The 20,928-nt window shown below is 43.2% G+C and overlaps 1 protein-coding gene across 1 annotated transcript in view; it reads left to right on the top strand.

Annotated features, from left to right (window-relative positions):
- The window catches only part of Slc25a12 (solute carrier family 25 member 12), a 94,669-nt gene that overhangs the window by 51,552 nt on the left and 22,189 nt on the right, over positions 1 to 20,928 (top strand). The window contains 5 exon segments of the mRNA NM_001399269.1: positions 2,495 to 2,641; positions 4,984 to 5,122; positions 5,952 to 6,045; positions 9,553 to 9,637; positions 20,789 to 20,870. Coding sequence (NP_001386198.1) covers positions 2,495 to 2,641; positions 4,984 to 5,122; positions 5,952 to 6,045; positions 9,553 to 9,637; positions 20,789 to 20,870 — 547 coding nt within the window.

Below are 20,928 nucleotides of genomic sequence, written 5' to 3'. Positions count from 1 at the left end.
CACACATGCACACACACATACACACATAGACCACCAACCACACAACATACAGACACACACAATACCACACTCACACCACACCACACATACCACATACACACAACACCACACATACCACACATCCAACACCACACACACACACATGCACACACACATACACACATAGACCACCAACCACACAACATACAGACACACACAATACCATAATCACACCACACCACACATACCACATACACACAACACCACACATAACACACCACACATAACACACACACAGACACACACACACATCACAACCATACAACATACAGACACATACAACACCACACACACCACACATACCACACATACAACACCACTCCCCCCACACAGACACACACACATACCACACACACATACACACATACACAACCAACCACACAACATACAGACACACACAATACCACACTCACACCATGCCACACATATCAGACACACAACACCACACATACCACACATACCACACACACAGGCACACACACAATACCACACACAGACACACAGACACACACCATACATACCTCACACACATCACCACACATATCACACACACCACACACACACACACACACACACACACACAAACACACGAAGCAGTTACCTGTCTACTCCATCACTCATTAGCCTAGCCTCTCTCTGCCTTTTACCAACTCTGGCAGAAAACTTAAAGGTTGTTTGTCCATCTGGAGAGTTTAACGGAGGAATCCTAGGCTGAGGGAATTTGATGCAGAACACAACCCTGAAAGAGGGAAATAAGTTTAAATCCATGTCCGTAGCAACTGTCTGTAGCCCCAAGCTCTATTCGCTACTCAGCAACCAGACAATAAAAAATCCAAGTCGACTCAAGGTCCCAGTCAAGGCTGGCTTTGAACTGCTCATCCTTCAACCCCCACCTCTAGAATTAAATGTGTGTGGTTATAGGTTTTACAATTCTAATGGGACCCCAGCTTTTATTTGATTCTCATAGCAGATATGCCTCGAGGGCTCATAGCAGCTCTGTAGAGCCGTCTGCAGCTCCTGACCCACTGAAAGATTTAGAAGGCTTGATATACTTGTCTTTAGATCATCATCCTGCTAAGTATTATTGGAAAATTTGTTACAGAATCTCACACACATACAGAAAGCCACATAAAACAAATGGGTAGCATAATGAATTATAAAACAAATATTTGCTAAGTTAATTTTAATGACTTGAATTACGGTTGAGATATCAAGAATCTATGGAAGTATAATTAAAACCAGATGTGGTGGTTGCACGCCTATAACCCCAGTACTTGGGAGCTGACGGCAGAAGAATCAGGAATTCAAGGCTAGCTTTGACTACACAGAGCTCAAAGCCAACCTGGACTACTCGAATGAGACCCTGCTTTTTTGTTTTTCGCTTTTTAAAGATAAATAGAAAGGGTGAGACCTCAACAAAAATGTATTTCATCTATCTGTCTATATGCCCATCCATCCACTTGTGGGTTGAACCGAGGCCTGTGTATGACATATAAACATTCTACCAGTGAGTCCCCCAACCCCTAAGTACTTTAAATGTCAGGAAAAGGTAAGCCAGTACTTTGGTGAATGGGTGTGATAATATCCAACCTTACCTTTGGACAGTCTTTAGATGTGACTATAGTTTGCAGCTTCGTGGAGCCTGAACTTGGCATCTGAATACACATCGTGTGTTGAGCCAGCTCATGCATTTGCATGATTACATCATGGGTGCCCACGACAGAAATGCTCTGGTTTAGACTCTGGTACCGTATCGTGGGGGTACATTTTACTATTTTTTATTGGAATCACTTGTTACAACACTTCATTTTACAGCAGTTCAAAACGTCAGAATCTCTGGGCTGTTTTACAGCTTGAGGGGTGACAGTTCCCGAAGGCTGACACAGCTTATAAAGTTTCCTGTTTGTAATTTTCGTTTTAGAATTAGGAGGTATTGCAGTTGGCATTCGGTAGAGTTTCACACTTCATTAGTTTTTTGTTTTTTTTTTTTTAAATCATTTAAAAAAATGGTGTCTGATGCAGAGAGAGAGAGAGAGAGAGAGAGAGAGAGAGAGAGAGAGAGAGAGAGAGAGAGTGAGTGACTGGTTCTGATTGCAACATTTAAAAGCGAAAAACTGAAAATCAATGTAAACTCTTAATTCAGGAAGCTCTTGTGGACAAGTCTTCAAGCAGGAGAGAGTAAATCACTGTGTATTGGAGCAGCTAGAAGCAGGCAGTAAAAGCACTGTATCCTTTGTTTTCAGTCATGGAAATGGTCCAAGTAAAATCAGAAGTTTCCCTTTCTCGCTCCTTTGGTAACTGACAGTTCTGATCCACTTTCTTTCCCCAAGGGCTACTATGTATCACATCCGTCAGCCTCCTGAACTAATCAGTTGCTTTATTGTGAATTCGGAGTCGCAGAACTCCTCCTTGGGATGTGCTCCGTTTAAACGCAGCTTCTCTCTTCTCCCTGCAGGAATTGCAATTGGAGCACGCAAGGCAAGCCTTTGCGCTGAAAGACAAGAGCAAAAGCGGCATGATCTCAGGCCTGGATTTCAGTGATGTCATGGTCACCATCCGGTCCCACATGCTCACTCCTTTTGTGGAGGAGAACCTAGTCTCAGTAAGTAAGAAGACGGGCTTCACTTCACAACTGGGTTCTAGAACATCTTCTTGGCTTGTAACTAACCAGGCTTCGTCTTTAGGTGTTAGAAGGTTAAATTATGTGACTGTGACTCTGTGTGTGTGTGTGTGTGTGTGTGTGTGTGTGTGTGTGTGTGTAAGGTGAGTGGTCTTTTCTCAGGTTTTAGCTTCATCAGAGCTGCCATCTTGCTCTCATATATTACCATTTACGATGTCCAGTCCAAGGGACAAGAGAAGGCGATCTCTGTCCTTGAGTGCAGTCTTGCTTTCATCTGGCTTCTGTCACCTCCTGCCCCAAGCTCTCTGACAGTCCAGATGCCATGGTGCCTTGCTCTGTGTGCTGGAGAGATGCACTGGCTTCTGCACATTTAATAATGTTCACGTCAGAATACACGGAGGAGTTGTGGGGCCAGCAGCCCCTGGAGTGTTACTCGCTGCCCTTTCACCTGCGCATTCAGAGCATGTGCACCAGACACAGGTCTTTTGTTCTGTCAGAGCGCAAACCTCTCTCGGATAATCATGTGGACCCACAGCACACTCATGCCACCCACTTCCTCGAACAGTGGTGAAACTCTCCTCACCTGCTTTCTTGTCCACACGCTGGTATGTGCAAGTTTTTGATTACTGCTTGTTTAGAATGGAGGAAAGCCAGTGGTACGTCTGTTGTTTCAGCTGAAGATCATTATCCGTGACTTACACTGGGGTAGAAAGATCAACGTCTGCTCTTTCTCCTCAGTGAATTTGAACATGGAGCCTGTCACTGTCCCCTCCACATCTCGCCCCTGCCCCTGCCCCTTCTGTACCTTCACCTCATACCCCAACCAAAGATGAAAGGAGGGACGGAAAAGAATCAGGGAGAGAAGAAAGGAAGAAAAGCCAGAGAGAAGGACTCACACAGTGTCAGTTAGGATGGAGGGATCCGTTTTGTATTTTCCAGCTGGGTTAGATGCCTTGGTTTACCAAAATACCGTCATAATTCTCAGAGGAAAATGTTAAGGCATAGGAACCTCGCCTTTGATAGCCAGACTGACATTAAAGAGGGAAGACAGACACTTTTGCCCATTGTTATATACAGTGTAGAAGGTGAAGCATTTAGATGTCAAAGAGAAACCAGAAAATCACACTATTTATAATAGTCTTTCTTGACTGGCGTTGTCCCCTTGGTGTTTCTATTAGCATTGCTTTGAGGTTTGAATACTGACAATTCTGCATCACCTCTGCCTTATAACTTGGGAATTAGGCTTCTAGAAACTGAAAAAAAAAAAACCAAAAAAACAGCACCAAATCTTCCTCTTTTGAGATGTGATACCTAAATGATGGGCAAAGTGAAGAGCTACGTTCTTAGTCTCCACAGATGATGAAGGCAGGCGGTGCGCCTGTTATCCAGTGTGAATGGCCCCGAGGTGTGGTAAACCTCATAGAGAGCGAACCTTCCCCAGGTCCTCTAACCTTTGGGGAGCTTCAGGGAGCTGTGTTTTGCATGATGGGTGATCAGAGAGCTGCACATAGGTATGACAATGGCTCCTTTTTGTAGTTGAGAAAAGTTGATATAATAAAATGGTCTCAGGGCTGAAGAGAAGGCAGCAGTTAAACGTACTGGCTGCTCTTCCAGAGGACTTGGGTTCAATTCCCAGCAGCAGCATGTTGGCTCACAACCATCCATAATTCCAGTTCTGGGGATCTGACGCCCTTCTTGGGTTTTCTCTGGCATCAGGCACACCTGTGGTATACCAAACCTACCTCACACACCAGTGTGCATAGAATAAAAAAGTCAATTTTAAATGGTCTTAAAATTAAAGGTTACTCAGTGTTAGAGTGCATGGTAAATATAGAAGAGGCCTTGGTTTCAATCTACAGCATGGAAAAAAATAAAGCTAGTGCTTGGTTTTTATTTTTGTCTATGTGCATAGGAAAAAATAAACAAGTTTCAGGAATATTCCTTATTATACATTGATATTTTTCCAGGACCAGCAGGCAGTGAATAGTTGAGGGTCTTAGAGAATCCTGTTTAAATAGCCAGGTTTTGATCTGCAATAATTATATTTGTTGTTTCTGACCTTAGCGATGGGTGAACCATGAACTCCAACTTCCAGATGTTACTTTCTTCCTTAAAACCTAAATTGCATAGCCTTCCCTAAGGGTACAAAGCACACTGTGTTTTAGTCAGCTAGCCCCCTTGTATTTAAGGGGTGGTAGCTAATTGTTTTAATGACAGAGACTCCTTTGGGTCCACTTTGAGAAGGAAAAAAAAAATGAATGCAGAGTCCAAAAACCACATTTCGTTCTTTTGAGTTTTAAAAATTTTGTTTTGTAATTTCCTAGGCTGCTGGAGGGAGTACCTCACACCAAGTTAGCTTCTCCTACTTCAACGCGTTTAACTCCCTGCTCAACAATATGGAGCTGGTTCGCAAGATCTACAGCACTCTGGCCGGCACAAGGAAAGACATTGAAGTTACCAAGGGTAAGCTTTAAAAAGTTGATTGGAGGGGCTGGGGATTTAGCTCAGTGGTAGAGCCCTTACCTAGGAAGTGCAAGGCCCTGGGTTCGGTCCCCAGCTCCGAAAAAAAGAACCAAAAAAAAAAAAAAAAAAAAGTTGAGTGGAATCTTTGAATCCGTGCTTTTCATCAGACAGATAGACCAACGTTTGTTTTTCATCAGATAGAGGCGAGGCCGGTCTAAGTCTGCCCCAGAACAAGGGGATCAGGAAAGTCAGTTGCCATGTGCATGTGCGTGTTTGACGCATGCGCACGCTTCATGTGGGCCTGGAACCCCAGGTGCAGTGTTTAATGAGATACTGAGGTCAGGAACGCAAAAGTGTTTTTGACAGTTTTGAAAAGAGCCTTGGCCCAGTCTGTCAAACAGGTCAGTGGCAGTGTGGCGGCAGCTTGTTTGTACTGAAAACGAGTTGCCTTGGAGAGAGGAGCAAGGCCACTGCTTTTGGGTGAGTGGTGGTAGGGCGTCTTGGGAGAGCTCAGAGCTTTACCTTTATCTTGTAACTCTGGAGACCAGAGGGAATGAGGGGCAAGAGAAGCGAGAATGAGAAAGGGATTGTTTTGTTGTTGAAGTTGATCTGTTTCTGCAATTTCGTCCTCTTAACATTTATTTTATCCCCAGCTTTACGGAATGCAGTTATAGGCTGAACCTGAGTATTTAAATTTAGTTTTACACGTTTAGAATAGTGCTAAAATCAATCCTTCCCCCCTTCCCCCTCCTCCCTCCCTTCCCCTCCCCCTCCCAGATTTTATATATTAGACTCTTGAAATACTAACCTTTGTTTCTTTCTGTTCCAGAGGAGTTTGCCCAGAGTGCCATACGCTATGGACAGGTTACCCCATTAGAAATTGACATCCTATACCAGCTTGCTGACCTATACAATGCTTCAGGGTAAGCCTTTCAGTGACTCTTTGTGGTGTTTAGTACAAGGTGGATCTTTTGAGGTGTGACATATACCACGTCCTTTACCAACAGCCTTTTCAGTGTATAGATTCTTTTTAAAAAATTTATTTAGTATACTTCTCAATACCCACCCCCTCCCAGCTCCCCTCCCCCTCCCATAATTCCCCCCACCCCTCCCCTTTTCCTCTGAGAAGGGGGAGGCCCCCCTGGGTATCACCCTACCCTGGCACATCAAGTCTCTGCAGGACTGAGGCTAGACATGGCAACCCAATTTAGAGGGATGGGATCTACAGACAGACAACAGATTCATGGACAGCCCCCCACCCCTGCACATGAAGACCAAGGCACACATCTGCTACAAATGGGCAGGTGGCTTAGATCTAGTCCGAACTGGCTTTGGTTGGTGGTTCAGTCTCTGGGAGCCCTCCAGGGTCCAGGTTAGTTGACTCTCTCAGTCTTCCTGTAGAGTCCCTGTCCTCTTCAGGTCCCTCAGTCTTTCCCCTAACTCTTCCACAAGACTCCCCAAGCTCCATCTAATGTTTGGCTGTGGGTCTCTGCGTTTATTTCCGTTGGCTGCTGGGTGGAGCCTCTCAGAGGACAGTTAGGTTAGGATCCTGTCTGCAAGCATGATGGAGTATCATTAATAGTGTCAGGGATGGGTCTCAATTTGGGCCAATCGTTCCCTCTGTCTCTGTTCCATTTTGTACCTGAACATCTTGTAAGGAGGTCAGATGTTTTGGTCGAAGGTTTTGTGGGTGGATTGGTGTCTTTAACCCTCCAGGTAGCTGCTTCAGTCTCTTCCACTGTTAGGAATCTCAGGTAGTCACCCCCATAAACTCCCTGCCCACCCCCAGGCCTCTTGCACATCCTAGAGATATTCCCTCCTTGGATTTCAGTTCTCTCTCTCCTGCTCTCCCTACACCTGCCCCTGACCACATTCTCCTCCCCTTCCCATCACCCATCCAACTCACTCCTTCCATCCACCATGATATCTACTTTATTTCCCCTTCTGAGAACCATGCAAGCATCCTCCCTTGGGTCCTTCTTGTTATTTAGCTTCTTTGGGTCTGTGCATTGTAGTGTGGGTATCTTGTACTTTATCAATAATGTCCACATATAAGTAAGTACATACCATGCATGTCATTTATGGTGGCACACCTTTAATTCCAGTGCTCAGGAGGCAGACATTCTGCGAATTTAAGGCCAGCTTGCTCTACAAAGGAAGTTACAGGACAGCCAGGGCTACACAGGGCCTGTGTCCAAAACAAAAACAAAAACAAAAGAAAGAATTAAAATAATCTTTGTCTTCAGTGTATAGATTTTCAGCAAGAGAAATTGGAGAAGAGAGAGAGAGAAGATGGAAGGCCAGAGAGGCAGAGGGAGGGAGAGAGAGGGAGTGCCAGGGGCACATGCATAGAGAGATTGGGTTGGAGCAAAGAGCCAAGAGATGAATTTTTGGAGGAGGAGGGGTGAGAGAGGGGAGAGAAGGGGTTCAGGGTAAGAGTGAAGAGGGAGAAGGAGGAAAATGAGAAGCAGGGAGTTGAGGAGAGGGAGAAGATGGGTTTAATGCAGGCTTTCCAAAACTTGGTTAACTTTGTAAATTCATTTAAATAGGCTGAGGTACATGGAAAACATTGTATCCTTTTTGATCGCCATAAAAGGTTGTTTTTCTGAATAGCATGTACCTAATTTGTGTTGGAGAGTTACTTTCTTAAGATATGCCTAATACATCATCATGCTTCTCCCAGAGACAATTGAGGATGTTTATGCCTTTGTTATAAGTTAAAAGCACAAAGGCCTGTAGAGGACGTTTAACATGCAAATACATGCCAATACATGCAAAACCCTCAAGCAAAGCTCCCAGTGGACAGAGCTAAAGAAGTGAATGAATGGTCTGTTTGCCAGATATGGGTGTCTCCTGAGAGGCTCTGCCAGAGCCCTACTAATACAGAGGAGGTTGCAGCTAACCATTGCACTGAACAAGGAGATCCCAATGGAGGAGTTAGAGAAAAGACTGAAGGAGCAGAAGGGGTTTGCAACCCCACAGGAAGAACAACAATATCAACCAACCAGACCCCACCAGAGCTCCCAGGGACTAAACCACCAACCAATGAGTACACATGGAGGGACCCATGGCTCCAGCCACATATGTAGCAGAGAATGGCATTGTCCAGCATCAATAGGAGGAAAAGACCTTGGTCCTGTGAAGGCTCATTTCCCCAGTGTAGGGGAATGTCAGTTTGGAGAGGGTGGGTGGGAGTGGGAGCATCCTTGTAGAAGCAGGGAGAGGGGGAAGACCCCCCTCTGGTCTGGGAGATGGGGGACAGGGAATAACATTTGAAATGTAAATACATTAAATACCAAGAAAAATAAAATTCAAAACAAAACAACCCCAATCCCTGGGTTGTTGTTGTTTCCAGTCACCTGTGGTAGTTCTTTAAATAATAATATCGGATATACTGGGCCTGAAGAGAAGGATTTGCAGTTCAGGACACTTGCTTCTTGTGCAGAGGACTCAGGTTTAATCCCAGCACCCACATCCAGGGTGGCAAATACCTGCTTGGAACTTCAGCTCCAAAAGATGCAGCACTGTCTGGTGGCTCCAGAGGGCATCTGCATTCCCAAGCGCATACCCTGGCCTGCTCAGACATACAAATATACATCATTGAAAATAAGTCTAACTATCTGAGGACTAAGAAGTTGCATATTCATATGTTCCTTCTTGCTGGATGGTGCATGCCGGGCAGATGAAACTTAGTCTTTCAGCTGCCTTGTGTACTAGCAGCACTGGGTGATTGACACAAACCACTAGGCCATGTCCCAACCATCTAAAATTCACACTTTTAGACAAATGCCTTGAGACTCCTTCTTGCGAATAGATGGTTTTCTTAAAGTCCTTCTCAAAGCTACATCTGAAGTGGACCTGTTATCTGGCTCATGGAATGTACTTATTTTTAAGTCAGTTTTGACATCCATAGTGTTCTGTTCACATGATTCAAAACCCAAGGGCTTTGAAGAAGAGAACTATAAAACAGAGAGAGGGGGAGGGAGGTAGAGGGAGAAGGAAAGGGAGAAGGGGAGGGAGGGAAGGACGGGGGCGGGGTAAGACCCCTTCCTACCCTTAAGCCTTCTCTCAAGGCAGCTAACTGTTTTTCTACTTGTTTCTAACCTTCCTTGAGGGACACTGGGGACTTCTGCATTAAGAAGAGGGAATGTGGACATTTGCTTTGGGGAAATTGCTTGTTCACTTTCGAGTCCATCATTGGAATTCCATTGGATCCATTCCCTCCTTAGAGATTTCTCTGGAGGCTTTTGTTTTTGTTATAAATAAGATCTGAAGGTTCATTGTTTTTTATCACTAAAATGACCATAAAATGTGAATAAGGAGGTGGCCCCTTTGAATACATCTCTTCAGCTTTTGGGGGAGAAAGGTGTGCTCTACCTGAGGGGTTTGTCAATGTCTAACAATTCTCTTTGTCACCCTTCTCCCTTAAGGCGCTTGACTCTGGCAGACATCGAGAGAATAGCTCCGCTGGCTGAGGGGGCCTTACCTTACAACCTGGCAGAGCTTCAGAGGCAGGTATGAGCAGTCTGTGACTCCGTTCACTGTCAACAATGCTGAAATTTGGGGGAGGGGGGGCTGGAGAGATGGCTCAGAGGTTAAGAGCATTGACTGCTCTTTCAGAGGATGCTGGTTCAATTCTCCACACATGGCAGCTCACAACTGTCTGTAACTCCAGTTCCAGGGGATCCCACACCCTCACACAGACATACGCGTAAGCAAAACACTAATGCACATAAGAAATAAGAAATCATCAAAAAGAAAAAAAAAAAGAAAGAGGAAACGAAAGCTAAAGTGAGATGAAGAAACAAGCCTAAAGATTTCAGTTGTCGTGAGTATTAAAGGCGCAGGAGGCCCTAGCTCTGAGGTTCTGTTTATTCCCCACACCCTCACAAGCGCTGATGTGAGGTGGTGACTAGGGTTTGAGTTCCAACCTTCTAGCTTATTAAGATGAGGAAACACTTGTGGGGGTGACCTCCTTGGCATCATTTGCCTAAGCATCCTTAGAGATTAGTCATCAGGCCACTCTGTGGTTAAGCTGATATTTATTTATTTATTTATTTATTTATTTAAGTACAAAGCAGTTTGCAATTGAAACAAACTATCACCGTGATTGTGCCTAACAGATTACAATATGGAAAAAGAAAATGTATCTAATTAGTGAACTAGAAAGAAAATTTGTTTTCCTTTAATGTTAAGTATAATAAAAATGAGGCCCATGTCTGTAGTGTTAATACAGCTCCATTTTGGATTTTCTAAATGTTCTCAGTAAAAAAAGCCAGACCCATGAGATGACCTCCAAGATTTTTTTTTTTTAAACGAAGCCTTGTTTTAAGTGGAAACCTGGACTTCTAGCACAGGATCACAGGGCCTTGGGTGTGAGGTTTCAGGGAGCTGGCCTCTTTCTCCTGATGTTCCATTGGGCTTAGCCTTGAAGAGCCTCTGATTCTCATTATCTTTATGAGGTTTTGTGAAGTAATGGGAAATGGGGAGAGAAAGTGGGAAACGGAAGGAGGACAGAGGACCAGTGGAACATAAGGGGCAGGTTACCAAAGTACACCTATCTACCTGTTCCTCACGTGACTTCTCAGTGAGCAGCCAGGGGTGGGCTTGCAGTTACCTTCCTTCATCAATCAGGTTAGTGGGAAATCAAAGTACTCAGCCAGTAGGGGGATGAGCGCCTGCAACCCAGCACCCAGGAAGCTGAGACAGAAAGATTGCCATGAGTTCAAGGCCAGCCTGAGCTACATGGCAAAACCATGATTCCAAAAAACCAGCCAAGCAACCAACCAGAAGTGCTATTGACTTTGGAAAGGTCTCGCAGGAGATATTTCTTCTGCTTGAGCTCCATAGAATTGCTGTCTGAAGTCAATTAGGATTTCTAATTCTATCTTAGCACTAAATAAGGACATTTTCCTCAGGTGAAGCAAAGGAAAATGTAAAAGAGCCTCTTGGAGCCTTCACTTAGACCAGGCTGTGTCTCGAGTGGAAGCTTAGTAGTCCTGTTCCGCATAGCCATTTAGCTTTTTGGTTTCCCCTTGCTCAAATTTTTTTGCTTTCTGTTTCCAAAGTTTCCCTCTTTTCTCTTTTTTATTTTTTATTTTATTTTATTTTATTTATTTATTTATTTATTTATTTATTTATTTATTTATTTATTTATTTATTTATTTATTTTGAGACAGGATAATCATGTAGTCCAGGCCAGCCTCAAACTCACTATGTAGCAAGGGTTAGCTCTGATTTCCCAGCCCTCTGGTTTCCCCTTCCCAATCACTGGAATTAGGAGTTGGCTACTTACTGGGCTTCAAAGTTTATTTCTATTGTAAGTTCTCAGTCCTTAAAAATAGGTGGGTTTATTCAAAATTTGGTGTGTGTTTTTTTTAATAAAAATTTGTAACATAAAAATGTAAGACATTGAAATAGTTAATGATTTCTTACAGAATTGAACTTGGTATTTTGTACTGCGCATTTATGAAAATCGCTCTTGGGTTTTGAAAAACTTAATTGTGGAAAGATGTTGTGCAATGTTACGTCTCTGTTTTATCTGTCCTTGGAGATGTTGTTCATATCTGTTACTGGGGTTGGGGGGAGACTCAGTGATAGAGTGTAATGTATGTGAGACCCTGATTCACAGGCACCACAAGAATAAACATATAAACAGGCATGCAAAGACTGAATGAACTGAGAAATAGTTCATTCAGCTTCTTCCAAATAAACACGGGGCAGCAGGATAGCTTAGTGTATTAGTCAGGATTCTCTAGAGCAGCGCTCTCAGTCCCTGGGAGTCTTCTCTATTGTTCTCCACAATAGGAAAGAGAGAGTCTTCCCTAAACCTAGAGCTTGTAGTCTGAGCTAGACTGGCTGGGGGATGCGGGTGGGGGGAGACAGGACAGGAGGATCCTACTATCTGAAATATCTTTGTCATCGCCACTAACATCGGCAAGCTGCCCCATATCTGAGTATTGACACCCCCCCACACACAAGACCACTGGAAAATACAGATATTTATATTACAATTCATAAGCAATAGCAAAATTACAGCTATGAAGTAGCAATAAAAATAATTTTATGGTTGGGGGGGTCACCATAGCACGAACTGTATTACAGGGTCACAGCTAAGCTTGATTCTTGAAACTCAGTAGAAGGCGAGAACTGAATCCTGGAAGATGGCCTGTGGCCCCTGGGTTTGCATACTGGCATGTACACACACACACACACACACACACACACACACACACACACACACCATAAAAAAATAAACAGAGAAAGCAATTCACGTGAATGAATTTAAAACTCCCAACTCATGTACCCTGACTTCCACAAATAAATTAACATTTAAAAATTCTCTTTAAAATATCCCACTTCAGCAGCTGGATCCTTTGTTTCCATCTCCTGAGTGCTGGGGTCACAGCTGTGCACTACTATGCCTGTTTTAGGAGTGCTGGGGCTTAGACTCAGGGTTCATGCCAGCCAAGCATCGTACTGAGCTATGTCCACACCTCCCCAATTGGAAGTTGAAACTGAGTTAGGTAAAAGTCAACAAAAGGCTGCAGAGAAAAAGATGTGCACATTTTTTATGCTTGTACCAGTTTGGAGATTAAGCCCAGGTTACCCCTCTATGAGAGGGGCAAACAATCCTCCTTATTTTTTTTTTTCTGGGTGTCCCGAGTTTACTCTTTCAGCTGTACGGGATAAATGATCTGTGACGAGCTTTCTCAGGCATATAACTGTGTGTTTGTGTCTTGTTCCTATGAGGAAGAATATTAAAGCTCTGTGTCGTTTGCTCAAGATGAGCTGAAAGTTGCTCTCTGCCTTAACCATCCCGCAATGACTGCCTCTCGTTTTCACGCATGCTGTTCCTTAGCACTGGGACTTTGTCTCTGTAGTTTGTGGTCTCTTGGACCACCTTTGATCTTGGATTCATGAATACAGGGAGGGAGACATTGCAGTTGACTGGCTAGCTCCACAGAAGTGAAACCTGTTCTCAAAAAGGAGGAAATCAGGTTTATAGGAAAGCTATTGTTTATTTTACAAGTCATTTATCTCATTAAACATTTTAGATCAGAAGATACCGAAGTCTTTAATGCGTCTGAACTCCCTCGTATTGGGAGGAATGTATGCATATATTGTTTTATGTATAGAAATGAGAAAGTAATTAAAATGTATATATTTCCCCTGTGTCCACTTGGTCCTTCTGTACTGTTATGACTTTGGGTTTTGGTCTTACTTTGAAAGGCTACTAATGCAGGGAGGCATTGGAGGGCCTGGAAAGCCGTAGGTGTGGCTCAGAGTGGCTTCTGTTTGTGTCCCTTAGCCCCGCCTTGCTCCTCTGACCACATGCAGATCATGTAGAACCCAGCTTTGTTGTTCTCAGACACTTGCTGTAAAATTGACTTCAGCTATTCTTGTTCTCCTGGATGGGTATGCGTTGCTGGAAGAAGCTTTCTCCCGATTGGGTTGACATGCCATGTAGAGCAGCTTGGTGAGGCTTGGTTCGTTAACGGACACAATCCCATCCTATATTTAACATAAACAAACGAACGAATGAACAAACCTTGTTTCAAATGAAATCTCAAATTCCCAAGGGAGCCCGTTAAAAGCATGTAACTATCTCAACTTCATTCTGCTTTGAAAAACACTTAATTAGCCTCATTAACTATCCACCGTCACCTTATCAGGTTAACCTTTTCAGGTTAACTTATTAATCGTGCCAGGTCCTAACCTTAAGGGAAAAGTGCCTTCGCCTTTGGCCCCTTTGCTCACAGTAGGTGATTGTCTCAGACCTGAATATGTTTTCCTTTAGCCTGAATGCTAAAAACTCAGTACATAGTCATTATAGGGATGACAGTTATAGGGGCATCACATTTATGAATATTCATGATGTGAAACCTATAGCATTAATTACATTAATTTGCATAGCTGAATACAAGGAAAGCATAAGTCGTAATGATCACTAAGCCTTAAGAAAAAAACATCTCGGTAACCCTACCCTGGTATGTTTTCTTACAAATGCAGTTTAATGGGAATGAAGGTGACATTTCTGTCAAGAGGCGTTTGGATATTTATAGTTTGAGATGTTTTAGCCAAGAGTCAAAGCACAGAATAATCCTTTCAGTTTGCATAGGGTTTTGCAGGGCTTATAAACATTCTTTGAAGAAAGAGAGTTGAAAGGAAAATCTGTATTGTTGAATGCAGGAGAAACCTCCCATGTGACTAAGGGAATTAGTGGACATTGATGATTCTTTGGGAGCATAGACCTATTATGTTATGAAAAGAACCTCTTTTTCTTCTTCTTTTTTTTTTAGTTTAGAGAATACTTTATTAGTTTTTGTAATCAAACCCACGTATATAAGACCTTACATATTTAATACAGTGTGTTACCCCTGTACAAATGGAAAAAACTTAAGTTCAACATTTCTAGACCAATATGGCTGTTAATTTCTGTACAGTGCCAACTCAACACAGTAAACGGGGATACTTTTTTCGAAAGTTGACAGCACAGGTAAAGTTTCAAAAAATTCAAATTATATATCTGTATATATATATTTATATTTATATAAAAAGACCAATAATAGCAGTGTGTTATGCATCAACAGCAGCAACCTTTTCCAGGTTCTGCAGTCATCTGAACAAAACTGTAGAGACATCCAGCACACTCCATTAAAAAAAAAAAAGTAAAAAAACAAAACCCGAGAAAACAGCACAGTTCTGTTATTCTTGTGGTACCTGGCACCATTTTTTTTTAAATTAGCTTCTCAATCATCATCTGGAAAGAAAACATTCTGAGCAACATCATTAAAAACAGCTCTGATAAAGCACGGTCACTACTACGTATCATAAAGCAGGTACAAGCTATTTTACATCCACAGAGGTATGATACAGTACTGTCCTACATCTATAATACTAGAGGATACAATTTAAAAGGCATTATTTGAGACTTGATTCTACTTTTCCAGCAGAGGGCCCAAAGGATGGTGTGACACAGCTTTGTAAAGAAACATACTCTAGACAGGATTTCCTTTCACTAGTGGCACACTTCTAAGGATTCATTCTCTCCATGAATGTCAGCTAAAACCGTTATTAAAAAAATGAAATATCCCTAGAACAAAACCGTATAACCACCGGATTCACATGAAGATGACCTAGTGGAGACAAGCTGGACCTCACCTTACCAACAAGCTATCAAATCTGTTATGTTTAAACAGTGAGACCTCCAAGGAAGGAGATGCCAAGTAGTGCTTCAAAGCTTCGGACCACAATCAAACACAGCATCCTTTTCAACAGAAGCAGAAGCTCATCTGAATATGCTCATGGATGCTGACATCAACATTTAATCATCTCCTCACTCATCCAGGAAGAGGGGGAGATCAGTTACTACTGTACTTTATTGTGTTCAACCAAATCACCATGTTACAAAAATAGCAAGCTGCCATAATAAAAAATAAGGCTCCTCTATCCAGCACCAGATAGCATCATTTTACTTTCAAGCCTAGAAATTGCACACTTGTATATAAACCAATCGAAGATGAGGATTGAGAGTTCATCTTGGTGGATTTTTCCTTTGATGAATATGAAGTGTCCTTCCTTATCTTTTTTGATGACTTTTAATTGAAAATTGATTTTATTTGATATTAGAATGGCTACTCCAGCTTGCTTCTTCTGACCATTTGCTTGGAAAGTTGTTTTCCAGCCTTTCACTCTGAGGTAGTGTCTGTCTTTGTCTCTGAGGTGTGTTTCCTGTAGGCAGCAGAATGCAGGGTCCTCATTGCGTATCCAGTTTGTTAATCTATGTCTTTTTATTGGGGAGTTGAGGCCATTGATGTTGAGAGATATTAAGGAATAGTGATTATTGCTTCCTGTTATATTCATATTTGGATGTGAGGTTATGTTTGTGTGCTTTCATTCTCTTTGTTTTGTTGCCAAGACGATTAGTTTCTTGCTTCTTCTAGGGTATAGCTTGCCTCCTTATGTTGGGCTTTACCCTTTATTATCCTTTGTAGTGCTGGATTTGTAGAAAGATATTGTGTAAATTTGGTTTTGTCATGGAATATCTTGGTTTCTCCATCTATGTTAATTGAGAGTTTTGCAGGATACAGTAACCTGGGCTGGCATTTGTGTTCTCTTAGGGTCTGTATGACATCTGTCCAGGATCTTCTGGCCTTCATAGTTTCTGGCGAGAAGTCTGGTGTGATTCTGATAGGTCTGCCTTTATATGTCACTTGACCTTTTTCCCTTACTGCTTTTAATATTCTTTCTTTATTTTGTGCATTTGGTGTTTTGACAATTATGTGACGGGAGGTGTTTCTTTTCTGGTCCAATCTATTTGGAGTTCTGTAGGCTTCTTGTATGCCTATGGGTATCTCTTTTTTTAGGTTAGGGAAGTTTTCTTCTATGATTTTGTTGAAGATATTTACTGGTCCTTTGAGCTGGGAGTCTTCACTCTCTTCTATACCTATTATCCTTAGGTTTGATCTTCTCATTGAGTCCTGGATTTCCTGTATGTTTTGGACCAGTAGCTTTTTCCGCTTTACATTATCTTTGACAGTTGAGTCAATGATTTCTATGGAATCTTCTGCTCCCGAGATTCTCTCTTCCATCTCTTGTATTCTGTTGGTGAAGCTTGTATCTACAGCTCCTTGTCTTTTCTTTTGATTTTCTATGTCCAGGGTTGTTTCCATGTGTTCTTTCTTGATTGCTTCTATTTCCATTTTTAATTCCTTCAACTGTTTGATTGTGTTTTCCTGGAATTCTTTCAGGGATTTTTGCGATTCCTCTCTGTAGGCTTCTACTTGTTCTCTAAAGGAGTTCTTTATGTCTTTCTTGAAGTCCTCCAGCATCATGATCAAATATGATTTTGAAACTAGATCTTGCTTTTCTGGTGTGTTTGGATATTCAGTGTTTGCTTTGGTGGGAGAATTGGGCTCTGATGATGCCATGTAGTCTTGGTTTCTGTTGCTTGGGTTCCTGCGCTTGCCTCTCGCCATCAGATTATCTCTAGTGTTACTTTGTTCTGCTATTTCTGACCGTGGCTAGACTGTCCTATAAGCCTGTGTGTCAGGAGTGCTGTAGACCTGTTTTCCTGTTTTCTTTCAGCCAGTTATGGGGACAGAGTGTTCTGCTTTCAGGCGTGTAGTTTTTCCTCTCTACAGGTCTTCAGCTGTTCCTGTGGGCCTGTGTCTTGAGTTCACCAGGCAGGTTTCTTGCAGGGGAAAAGTTGGTCCTACCTGTGGTTCCAAGGCTCAAGTTTGCTCGTGGGGTACTGCCTAAGTCCTCTCCGCGGCGGCAGCAACTGGGAAGATCTGCGCCGCTCTTTCCGGGAGCCTCCGTGCACCAGGGTTTCAGATGACGTTTGGTGTTTTCCTCTGGCGTCTGGATGTGCACAGAGTGCAGTCTCTTCTGGTTTCCCAGGCGTGTCTGCCTCTCTGAAGGTTTAGCTCTCCTTCCCACGGGATTTGGGTGCAGAGAACTGTTTATCCGGTCTGTTTCCTTCAGGTTCCGGCGGTGTCTCTGGCAGGGGTCCTGCCGCTCCTGGGCCCTCCCCTACGGGAACCCAGAGGCCTTATACAGTTGCCTCTTGGGCCAGGGATGTGGGCAGGGGTGGGCAGTGTTGGTGGTCTCCTCCGCTCTGTAGCCTCAGGAGTGCCCACCTGATCAGGCGGTGAGGTCTCTCTCCCACGGGGTTTGGGAGCAGAGAGCTGCTGCGGGCCGGGATCCGCGGGTGTGGGACTTCCGGTAAACACCTCTTTTTCTTCTTTTTAAGATCAGGTTCGATTGTTTGCCTTGAGTTCATTTTTTTTTTAATTCTTATTTATTTTGTGTTTATGGGTATTTTGCCCCCCCCCGTGTGTGTGTGTGTGTGTGTGTGTGTGTGTGTGTGTGTGTGTGTGTGTGTGTACATGAAGCTTGTGAAGGCCACAAAAGGGCACCCCTGAAAATTGAGTTTTAGGTCATTATGAGCTACCATGTGGGTGCTGGGAACTGAACCCAATTCCATTGGAAAAGCAGCCAGTCTTAACCATTGAGTCATCTCTCCAGCCCAATATATTTTTTTATTGGATATTTTTTATTTACATTTCAAATGTTATGTCCTTTCCTGGTTTCCTGGCCATAAGCCCTCTATCCCCTCCCCCTTCTTCTTTGAGGGTATTCCCCCTCCCCAACTACTCCCCTTCCCCCTGACATTCCCATACACTTTTGGGGGGTGGGGATCCAGCCTTGGCAGGACCATGGGCTTCTCCTTCCATTGGTGCCTAACAAGGCCATTCTCTGCTATGTATGCGGCTGGAGCCATGGGTCTGTCTATGTGTATTCTTTGGATGGTAGTTTAGTCCCTGGGAGCTCTGGTTGATTGGTATTGTTGTTCTTATGGGGTTGCAAGCCCCTTCATTTCCTTCAATCCTTTCTCTAATTTCTCCAACGGAGAACCCGTTCTCAGTTCAGTGGTTCCATATTGGCTATGCCTCTCAGGAGAGATCTATATCTGGTTCCTGTCAGCATGCACTTCTTAGCTTCATCAATCTTATCTAGTTTTGGTGACTCTGGTGTGTGTGTGTGTGTGTGTGTGTGTGTGTGTGTGTGTGTGTGTGTGTGTGTGTATGGGCTGTATACCCAGGTGGGGCAGGCTCTGAATGGCCATTCCTCCAGTCTCTGCTCCAAACTTTGTCTCCATATCCCCTCCTATGAATATTTTTGTTCCCCCCCTTTAAGAAGGACAGAAGCATCTACACGTTGGTCGTCCTTTAGACTTTATATTTTAATTCAACTTTGTTTTCTTGAGATAGAGTCTCCTGTAGCCCAGATGGGCCTTGAACTTACCACATGACTGAGGATGACTTTGAACTTGTGAAATTCCTGCCTCCATTCCTTTAGAACTAGAATTCATGTCTGACTCACTATGTCCAGATAATAGCTTTATTTTTTTTTACTTTATTTGTGTGTTGTGTGTGTATGTGGTGTGTGTGTGTGTGTGTGTGTGTGTGTGTGTGTGTGTGTGTGTGTGTGTACAGGTGCACATGTATCATGGCACACATGTGGAGCTCAGAGGAGCTCTATCAGGAGTACGTTCTCTCTTTTTACCATGGGGTCTGGGGATCGAGTTCAGGTCATCAGGCAGGCAGAGCGTGCACGTTAGCTGCTGAGCTGTCTCAGTAGCCTCCGCTGCTGCCTCCTCCTTTTTGAAAAGCTTGTCACAACAAAGTAGGTATTTTATTCCTTTGTTCCAATCTGCTTATAGAGCATATTGGATACTTCCATACCGAGAATACTCAGTTCTAGACTGGCACATTGATGTAGACAGGTCACTCCAGGCTCAGGACCTGTGGGACAGCATCTGAACCACAACTGGATTTATTTCATTGTTTTATTTTACTATTATAGGTTTTGTTAGAACTGTGAATATGGGCAAGACAATAGTTGTTAGAGAGTTTAGATGTGGTCATTCTTCTCTGGCCTGGAACTCACAGAGATCTGCCTGCCTCTGTCTCCTGAGAGCTGAGATTAAAGTTCTCCTCAGCACACTGGACAATTTTGATACATTCTGAAAAGCATGATTTTTTTTCATATAGGCAGTACATGCCTGCAATCCCAACACTTGGGAGGCAGGAGGGTCAGTAATTTAAGAATATCCTCAGCTAGATAGCAAGATCAAGGCCAGGCTAGATCTGAGACTTTGTCTCAAAAAACACAATAAAGGGTCGGTGAGATGGTTCAACTTGTAAAGTCACTTGCCACCAAACCTGACAATCAGAGTTTGATCCTCAGAACCTGTACAGTGGAAAGAACTGATTGTAGAAAGTTCTCTCCTGGCCTCCACGTAAGAGCCAATGGCTGGCTATACTGCCCTACCTCAGTGCAAATAGAGTGAATGAATGAGTGATTGAATGTTAAAGACAGCAAACTACTAAAACATGCTAACGTAAAGAGAAGTAAATGCTATATGCTGGTATACTTGCTTACTTAAGAGGTTTGTTTCTGGGGCTGGGGATTTAGCTCAGTGGTAGAGCGCTTACCTAGGAAGCACAAGGCCCTGGGTTTGGTCCCCAGCTCCGAAAAAAAGAACCAAAAAAAAAAAAAAGAGGTTTGTTTCTAGGAGGGCTAGAAATGGGTCTCGGTGATACAATGCTGGTCCAGCTCCCAAGAGGCACTGGGTTCAATCCCCAGTACTGCAAAAGCAAGCATACCAACACAAACCTCTCAAGGGTATCCCCCACAGCAGTCCTAATGTGAAAATGAGGAAAAAGCTACTTTACGTTTTGCTGGGTATGTCGGTTTTGTTTGTTCGTTCGTTTGTTGTTTTTTTTTTTTTTTAATCTATCTTATGCTTTTTGAGTGTGTGGAGGGCATATATATATATCTGTCTACCACATGCAAGATTAGTGCCCTCAGAGGTCAGAAGAAAGCACCTGAAGTTACAAGTGATAGTGCACCACCACGATGGTCTTCTATAAGGGTAGTGAATGAATGCTCTTAATTTCTGAGCCATTTCTCTCTAGTCCCAGAGTGTTTCCACAAAACCCACTGTTTTTTTTTTTTTTTTTAGGTTTAGATTTTCTTTTCTCTCTCTCTCTCTCACTCTCTCTTCTCTTCTCTTCTTCTTCTTCTTTTTTTTTTTTTTTTTTTGTACTTGCAGAATACATTTTCAGACTTTTCCATTTTCTTCTTCCCCCTCAGCAATCCCCCGGCTTGGGCAGACCTATCTGGCTCCAGATTGCCGAGTCTGCATACAGGTTCACTCTGGGCTCAGTGGCAGGAGGTGAGTGGCGGCTTATCTGTGGCTGCTTCAGGCTGGTTTTGCTGTAACATTATCCCAG

This window comes from Rattus norvegicus, chromosome 3 (genome assembly GCF_036323735.1).
Source record: "Rattus norvegicus strain BN/NHsdMcwi chromosome 3, GRCr8, whole genome shotgun sequence".
NCBI lineage: Eukaryota > Metazoa > Chordata > Mammalia > Rodentia > Muridae > Rattus > Rattus norvegicus.
This window is presented reverse-complemented; position numbering and strand designations above follow the sequence as displayed.